Source organism: Vicia villosa, unplaced genomic scaffold (assembly GCF_029867415.1).
Source record: "Vicia villosa cultivar HV-30 ecotype Madison, WI unplaced genomic scaffold, Vvil1.0 ctg.000004F_1_1_1, whole genome shotgun sequence".
NCBI lineage: Eukaryota > Viridiplantae > Streptophyta > Magnoliopsida > Fabales > Fabaceae > Vicia > Vicia villosa.
In genome coordinates this window covers 678,319-687,131 of record NW_026704934.1, presented here as the reverse complement: position 1 = coordinate 687,131, position 8,813 = coordinate 678,319, and the positions used below count along the sequence as shown (strand labels likewise).

The following is an 8,813-nucleotide window of genomic DNA, read 5'->3' as shown; positions in this document are numbered from 1 at the left end:
ATATGCAAATTGACCAATTTTGGAAAGATTAAAATCAAGTTCCAATCAAACTCCAATTTCATGATTCAAAGAGATTCTATGCAAATTTGTTACCCTAAATTCTTCCACTATAAGTACACAAGCCATACAAGTTACAAGGGGACGAATTTGAGAGGAATGTTGGCTTAGGAAACACGTTAAAAGGCTCAACAAATTCAAGAAAATTAGGAATTCGGCTAGAGAGATTGGAGGAGATTCAGAGACATTTGAAGGTTCAAACACGTTAAGGGAGCAATCTTGATCGTTTCTCAATCATTATCCAGGCCTAAAACACACGGAATTGTAAGCACCATGCCAAGGTTTACTCTTAAATTTTCAAATTCGATTCCATTGATCCATGTACAATTAATGTTTTTCGATGGCATATTTGTGTTTACAATGATGTTACAATGCTTTCTGGAATGTTTAATCGTTGTTTAAGTGCAGGCATGGCAATTCACCATGGTTAGGGGCATATTAATGGGTCCATTGGATTCGTGGGGTGACATATATTAAATTTGGACTATTTGTTTGTGTGGATCGGTCATGATTTGCAGGTTTTATGATCAAAGCCTACAGCCACGAGCAAAAAACCGTGGCCTATAAGGTCCTGCGTTTTTCTTTCTAACGAAGAAGAGGAACCGCAAGGCGTGCGTTTCCCTTTTTTAAAAAACACGTTTCTCTTAATTTGTTTGATTTCCAGGTTTCATCAGCACGCGTCTGTGGTTTAGCTGGTAACGTGAAAGGCTGGCAATAAGCAAGGGGTGGGATCGATTCCCAGCCATGTACCCCTTTGCGTCTATTTTTTGGAATATTTATGTGTGACTCTTTGTTCACAGATCTCACGCCTCCAGCTTGTGCACACCCACGGTATGTCCTCCGTTCCAACCACTGGATCATCATCTCCACACATCCAACGCGTGCAGAGACGCCAGTCCACCATAGACCCTCAGCCACGCGCTGCACTGAATCAAAGCTAATATTTTCTAATTTTATTTTTATTTTTATTTACATAAATGTTTTTTTCTCTACTTTCTTTTTCTACTATTATAATTATTATTTTTTTATTTTTTTATTTAATTATTCTAATAAATTAGTTTTTATAATGAATGCATTATTATTTATTTTTATCGAAAGTTCTATTTTTCTATAATTCCATTAATATTTGTCTTTTATATTATTAAAAACTCAATTTTTATTTAAAATATACTTTTTTAATCAATTAAGTAATTAGGATTTAATCCACTAATTATTTAATCGTTGTATTTAATCGAACTTTCATTTTTTTACCCTTTAATGGTTATTCTAAATATTAAATTATTTTATTTAAACTGTATCAACCCTAGTTTATCCCGATAAATTAGGGTTATCGATCTTTAAATGCATTAATCTTTCTCTTCTTAATTTTTCAGGGTTAATCGGGAATTTGACGAAGGCTCGAGGCATTGACATTAATTTGCCTCTCTTATCTTTTTGCCCTTATTTTTATTTGTCTGTTTTGTTTCCCCTTCCCCGCAGGTGTTTATTGTAATAGCGTAGGATTTTATTTTTTGCCTTTAATTTTATTTATATTTACTGTGTGGTTAGTAATCTTAGGGAGTGCAAGCCTTGAATTAACCTAGAATCACTAATTACAAGATAATATAACTGAATTGAATCACATGATTGTGCCACACACACACACACTTTAGGGTAACCTCTCTTGTTGCCTTATTACTGTTGCCTTATTACTGTTGCCTTATTACTGTTGCCTGTTGCCTTCAATTGTGAAAATAGTCAAGACCCTCGATTCCGAGGATACCTAAAGCAAATGTTGCCCTCAGTTCATTCATCATCAATTCTGTCTCTCGATGTTGCCTCGGTAAATGATGATTTGTCCCCATTGCTAAGGTATCCTCGCCTGCTGCCTAAGAATGACTATTATATCCTTCCCTTAGATTACCTGCCCTCTTTATGGCAGGGTCAGTCTTATGGCGAACGATAATTCCGATGACCCTTTACATCCAATAAAAGGACTTCCTACCCTCCTAGGGTATGGATAGCCATGAAAAGCTAAAAGAACATTTTTATGATTTTAGGGTAACTACCTCCTAATTGCTTGCTCTCGTTTAAATTCAATTTTACTCTTTCAAAAAACCTTCAAAAAGGCTACGCTTATTTTACAAGCTAAAGTCCTTATTCAAAAAATCTTTTCTAAACACACACGACACTTCAAACATTTCAAACACTTCAAAAGTGAGCTAAGCAATTAAGAGCCCATGGATAACCATGGATACAAAGGGTGCTTTAAACCTTCCATTTGTATAACCTACCCCCGAACTCAAAATCTTTTTAAAAGGTCTTTTCCTGTTCTTTTAGCCTTTCTATAAATTGGATAAAATAAAAGTCGGTGGCGACTCTTGCTCACCGCAACATTGCTTGCTTAAATATAAAAAGTCAGTTCACCGTATTACACAAACCATACCTAAATAAACCATAAGATTTATGCATCAGAAAATTTGAATTGAACGGGTATCAGAGCATCTTCTGGAATTTCGACAACAGCTTCACCGTTGATGCCGAGTCCAAATCTGGAGCTCCATCGATCTCAATTCATGCTTCCTAAAAGAATAACAACAAAAAGTTATATACAAAGAGGTAGAAGAGGGAGAACGAAGAAGAAGAGAAAGTCGTTTGTGAGAAAGAGAAAGAGAGAAAGGACGAGAGAGAAAGAAAGATTAGAACTTTGGAATCAGTGCATTGGTTATGTATTGGTAATATAAATAAATTCTACTGATAATACTAACTGCATTGAAATTATGCAGTACATTCATTATTCGTTGTGCCCATTTAATTACTTTGCCAAATAATTGTATAGATCAGATTAACCCTTAATTAGTTGCTAATGACCACTCAGAAAAAAGATTAATATGGACTTAACCAGACCATATTCCTTTATATATGGTAGATAATATTTTATTAATAATAATAAATTTATAGTAAAATTTATTTATTTTTAAGAAAAAAAAAGTTATAATTTTTTAGCTTATAAATGTGAATGGAGGAGTTCGTATTAATATTCTCAAAGATGGTCCTTTTGCATCCAATAGAAAATGGATCAAATCCAATTTAAATTTGCAAGAACCCGCCAAAACAAATTGGCAAACATCTAAATTCAAAAAATAAAAGTCTACGCCACCTAATTGGTTCTCATTGGTCTGTTTTAGAAGTAACGGATCGCCACGTAAGTAACAGTAAGCCATCGATAAGTTCTGATCCAACGGCATGTCATTTTTCGGTGAGAGATTCGTACAAAGACCGCGATGGTATAAAACCTTGCCAACGCTTTCATCTCTAGCATCTCACCATCTTCACCATTCTTGAATTCTCACCTTTTCTTAAATCGCAGCGAATTCGCTTCAAGAATCTAGTCTTCGAATTGCAAAATGGCCGGAGGAAGGAAAGGAGGAGGACCCAGGAAGAAGTCAGTCACCAGATCTGTTAGAGCTGGGCTTCAATTTCCCGTTGGAAGAATCGGTCGATTTTTGAAGAAAGGTAGATATGCTCAGCGTGTTGGTACTGGCGCTCCTGTCTACTTAGCCGCTGTTCTTGAATACCTTGCTGCTGAGGTAAATTTCAATGCCACTCTCTTTTTTATCTTTAATTTCTATGTATAAGTGATTTTAATTTTAAGATCTAATTTTTCAAAATTTGGTGTTTGTTCAGGTTCTTGAGTTGGCTGGGAATGCAGCACGTGACAACAAGAAGAATAGGATCAGTCCAAGACATTTGTTGCTGGCTATTAGGAATGATGAAGAGCTTGGAAAATTGCTAGCTGGTGTTACCATTGCTCATGGTGGTGTTCTTCCTAACATCAACCCTGTGCTTTTGCCCAAGAGGAATGAAAACGCTGCTGCTAGTACTCCCAAGTCTCCATCAAAGGCCAAGAAATCTCCAAAGAAGGCTTAAGTAGATGTTTATAGATATTAGTTTATGTTTATTAGGCGCCTCTAATGTATGTCAACAATTTAATTCAAATGTTTGTGTATGTCATGAGGAGTTTGGTATATTAATGAAAACAATTTGTTTTCTTCCCATTTGAATTGTTTAAGAATTGCATGTAGTAATAAATTTATGGATACTAATCATTATAAAACCAACCTCTGAAAGAATAATGGGATTGTACAAAGTTCCATAAAACTCTTGCTATATCTCACAAGAATGAAGAAAGTTTACTAGGCAGATGATTGTAGATGAGAAAGAAGTTTACAGCACATAAGTTTATTTCAATTCAGTCTCATCGCAACTGGTTTATAAGAAATACCATTCCACATTTTAACACCCTGGATGTTTGATTTGCAAAATATAAAGTATCTGGTTTTATCAGAAGGTCTAACATAACTCATTACACACTTTAACATTCTGAAAGAATGTTTCCAATCAATAGAAGAGAGTGAGTTTGAATTCAATTTGAATGAAGTTGAAAAGAATTATTATGAGTCACAAAAACACCTACTCAATATGTTACTCAACCATCAAATCAAGTTAATCAATCACAACTTCAAATAAGACAGGATAACGTGCAAGTGAAAGGGTAAAGTATAATGAAAATGTTTTTGATAGCTTGTTAACTTCATCGAACAAGTTAGATGAGATTTATACAAAAAGTGTGCAATATGCAACAAATCATTTTTTTTTTCACGAAAAACACATGGTTGATAGGAGGAGTCAAATTATCGCTATTTATAAGAAATAACCGGATTACTAACGGTATATATGGTACGGACTGTTAAGTTTATCACCAAAGACAATAATTTCTGCCATTGTTTGTTCACCATGGATACTCATGATTTGAGGAAGGAATTTGTGTAAATTGTTTTAAGTAACAATTCTAAGTGGAGTTCAGAATGTTAATGCTTTTTGAATTTAGTAAAGTAAACTCATGTGAACATTGTCTTTAATAGTTTTATTTAGGGATGTTTAAATCCAAACCAATCCAAATAAAAATCGCAAACCGATCCAAAAATAATTAAAAACTGCAAAAAATCGAAGTTTATTAGATGTGTTTGAATTCCATTTTGTGAGAACCGCACGGTTCGGATCAGATTTAAGATTGAGTTTTCAAAACCGAATCGAGTCGCGTGTATATATTTTCTTAGGTCTCAATCATTTTATAACACTTGTATAAATGTCTTGGAGGCATCCTTATCATTGGTTAATGAAAATTATCATTCTTACCCTCAATTATCTCTCTCTCCAATTCTCTTCTCTCTTACTATCTCTTTCTCCACATACTCCATAGTTCACCAATTGTGTGATTGTATGTTCTAACATTTGATATTAAGATTCTGGTTCTGATACATAAACATCTGTTGTGCAACATGAATTATGTCTCCAATGATAGAGTCCCTACAAATTTACCAACCCTTGATGCAAAAAATTACGACAAATGGTACAAGCAAATAAATATGTTGTTTGGCTACCAAGAAGTTCTTGAAGTGATCAAGAATGGAATGGACCCCCTTGTTGAAGGTGCAACGGATGCAAAAAAGGCTATGTATAAGGAAGAAAAGAAGAAAGATTATAAAACGTTGTTCTTGATCCATCAATGTGTTGATGGTGACAACTTTGAGAAAGTTGGCGATTGTGAATCGGCAAAACATCATGGGAAATCTTGAAAAAGGCATATGCAGGGTAGGGTTGGCAAAACGGGCCCGGCCTGCGGGGAAAGCCCGTTTTACCTGCACTTTTTCGCGGGGCGGGGGAGGTTTTAGGCCTGCTCCCTTTAGTATGCCCGCCCCGCCCCGCCCCGTTTTTTTGCGGGCTTTTGCGGGCATGAGCTTTTTCATTCAATTTTACTATTTTTAGGCCTAAAAGGTTCAATGCCCGCAGGCTTTCCCCGCCCTCACTTTTTTGCGGGGCGGGGCAAGGTTTTAGACCTGCACTCTCTAATATGCCCGCCCGCCCCGCCCCGTTTTTTTCGCGGGCTTTTGCGTGGCGTGCCTAAACGGGGCGGGCATACCCGTTTGCCACCCCTGATGCAGGGGCTAATAAGACAAAGGTGAAGAGATTACAAACTCAGAAACGTCAACTTGAATTAATTCAAATGGAGGAAAATGAGGCAATCAACGATTATGTGACGCGAATTACTTGATTGGTAAACCAACTCAAGTCGTGTTGAGAAACTGTTTATGAGCAGAGTGTTGTGTCAAAGATCTTGTGTTATTTAACAACATGATTTGAAAACATCGAAGTGGCGATTGAAGAGTCGAAGGATCTTGCGACGTTGAGTATAGATGAGCTTCAAAGCTCTCTTAAAGCTCATGAGCAAAGGAAGGAGGAAAGAAATAACGACAAGGCAAATGCGGAGATTTCTTTGCAAGCTCGGTTCAATGAGTAGAACAAGTATACGAAAGGAGAATGGTCCATGAAGAGTATATGTAATTTTCAAAATTTTGGGGGAAAAGAGACTCATAATTCGAAGAACTCGACTTGTCAAAAGGGTGAGAACAACTGCAACAAAAATGATGGTCAAGGCAATTTTAGAGGCGGAAAAGGAAAGTTTGACCAAGCCCGTTAACCGATTACACCCGAGTGTATGTATTTTAGTTTTGTTTGCTTGAATCGGTTAACAATTTGCGTTAACTAGTTACAACATTGAGTTTTGGCTTTTTCTTGTATTTTGTTGATGTGTTTTAGGTCCCAATTATTTTGTAAAACTTGTATTATTGCATTTGATACATCCTCATCATTGATTAATGCAAATTATCATTCTGACCCTCAATTCTCTCTCTCTCTCTAATTATCTTCTCTCTCACTACCTCTTTCTCCACGTACTTAATAGTTTACCAATTGTATGTTTGTATGTTCCAACATTAAGCGAAGTACATGAAGGAAATTTTGGATCATCTATAATACAAAATACAACAAAGCACAATACATGAAATATAGCTGATGTTAACACATGATACTACAAAAGATCACACAAGAGAAATAAAATAGACAACAAGTCTTTAGAATCTTCACAACATATTCCCTTTATTTTCTTCCTTCTTCAAACTAACTAAAATAAACCTCTTAGAGTCCTGAATGTTTGCCCATTAAGGCGAGGTAGCTACATCCCGACCGACCCTTGGCATTTCGATACCATTATCTTCACATAACAGGTTCACCTTTCAAAATATCGTTATTAGAACAAGTCGAGGATAACTTATTTAACATATTCCCCTTTTGGAATCCCATTATCGATACAAGTCAAATATGAAGTGTCGTTACACTTATACACATCGATTTCTCCTATGAGTTGTAACTCGACTCGTAGGGTATGAAGTTCCTTATGTAGTAGCTCTTTGCATTGATTATATATTTACAAACAAACAATATGGAGAAATGTTCAAAGTGTTCATGATTATTCTAGCTTACTTAAGATGTATGTAGGTGCAGAAGGGACTAAAGCTATACACAATGTCCCAGCATGTTGGTACGACATTTGAGCCTTGCGCAACAGGTCATTGCTACTACATTTTTGAATACTTTCTAGTCAATGATTGGATCATATTTTATTGTTGTTGGTTTAGCAATATGACTAGGTAATTTTGTTTAGAGCTATAAGAAGATTAATTCAGATTTAAATGGATATTTAAATTTGAATTTAAACTGAAACAAGTCATATCTTGTTGGAAAGATTTATGGAACGAAAAATATCTAACAAATTCTGTATTATTTCGGGACGAAATCAAATACCCAGGAAGAAATGCCCAGAATCAATATGTTATATAAGGACCTCAAACCTACATTGGAATTCAAGCACTCACATTGAAGATTCTAGAGTGTTAGGTTTATAAGAGTCCTTGTTATTTTATGTACACAACATTATGTTCAGCAACTTGACGTAATTGTAGTTTTGTCTTAGTAGAGTTGTAACATTCAACATTATTCCTTGAGTTCTAAACACCAATCACAGGTTGTGTGATTGAGAATAAAGTGAATAAGTTCTGATATTAAGAGGGAGTCCTTAAATAGAAAGTCATAATGATTAGGAAGAGACTCTGAACAACATAGGGTTTGTTGGTTTTTGTAAGACTAAAGATACCAATTCATGTAGTAACTTTTCTTTCTTAGGTAGATTGTCCTCCAGATGTAGGTGTTGTCTGCACCAAACTGCATTACCAATCTCTTGTGTTTCTATTGCTTTATGCATTACTGTTTTATTGATGTCATTCTCGCTTAAGAAGTTGGGCCAATTTTCTCAACACTATGTTCAATATTTGTCTCCTCCAGAACAAAATTTCCATTGTGATCAGAGCAGACACCAATTCTATTTGGTGAGCTTCTGGGATACATTTTTTTGTTCAATTGGAGAAAACAAAGGACAGAGGGTCTGTATATAGACCACCTGTATTGGATGACACCAACTATGATTATTGGAAAGCTGTGATGGTTGCCTTTCTCAAATTCGTATATATCAAGACTTGGAAGATTGTGATTAAAGATTGAAAACATCGTGTGATTACTGCACATGATGGTACAACAAGCTTGAAACCTAAAGCTCTTCGGTGTGTTTACAATGATTTCTAGTAAACAACCGCTAGTCTTTCAAATTCTTAAGTGTATTTTGGTAACTTGCAGGATCGACTAGATTGATTCTAGGACATGTGTCTAAGTGTTTCTATCTTAATGATTAAATTCATCTTCTGGATTCCTATGCTAAAAGGATACTCGAATTTATGATTGGTTTAAAGACAATGTAACATATAACAATGAGATTTAAAGAAGGACTTGAAGGATTTCGATAGTAAATGTAAAAGATATTACTT

General features: G+C 35.4%; 1 protein-coding gene across 1 annotated transcript; it reads left to right on the top strand.

Moving 5' to 3' along the window:
* Window positions 1–3,358: 3,358 nt before the first annotated feature.
* Window positions 3,359–4,094, top strand: LOC131621328 (histone H2A.1-like). The gene is made up of 2 exons (XM_058892372.1): window positions 3,359–3,626; window positions 3,724–4,094. Exons 1-2 carry the CDS (start codon window positions 3,444–3,446, stop codon window positions 3,964–3,966), a joined length of 426 nt encoding a protein of 141 aa, XP_058748355.1. The 5' UTR covers window positions 3,359–3,443; the 3' UTR covers window positions 3,967–4,094.
* The last annotated feature ends 4,719 nt before the right edge of the window (window positions 4,095–8,813 follow it).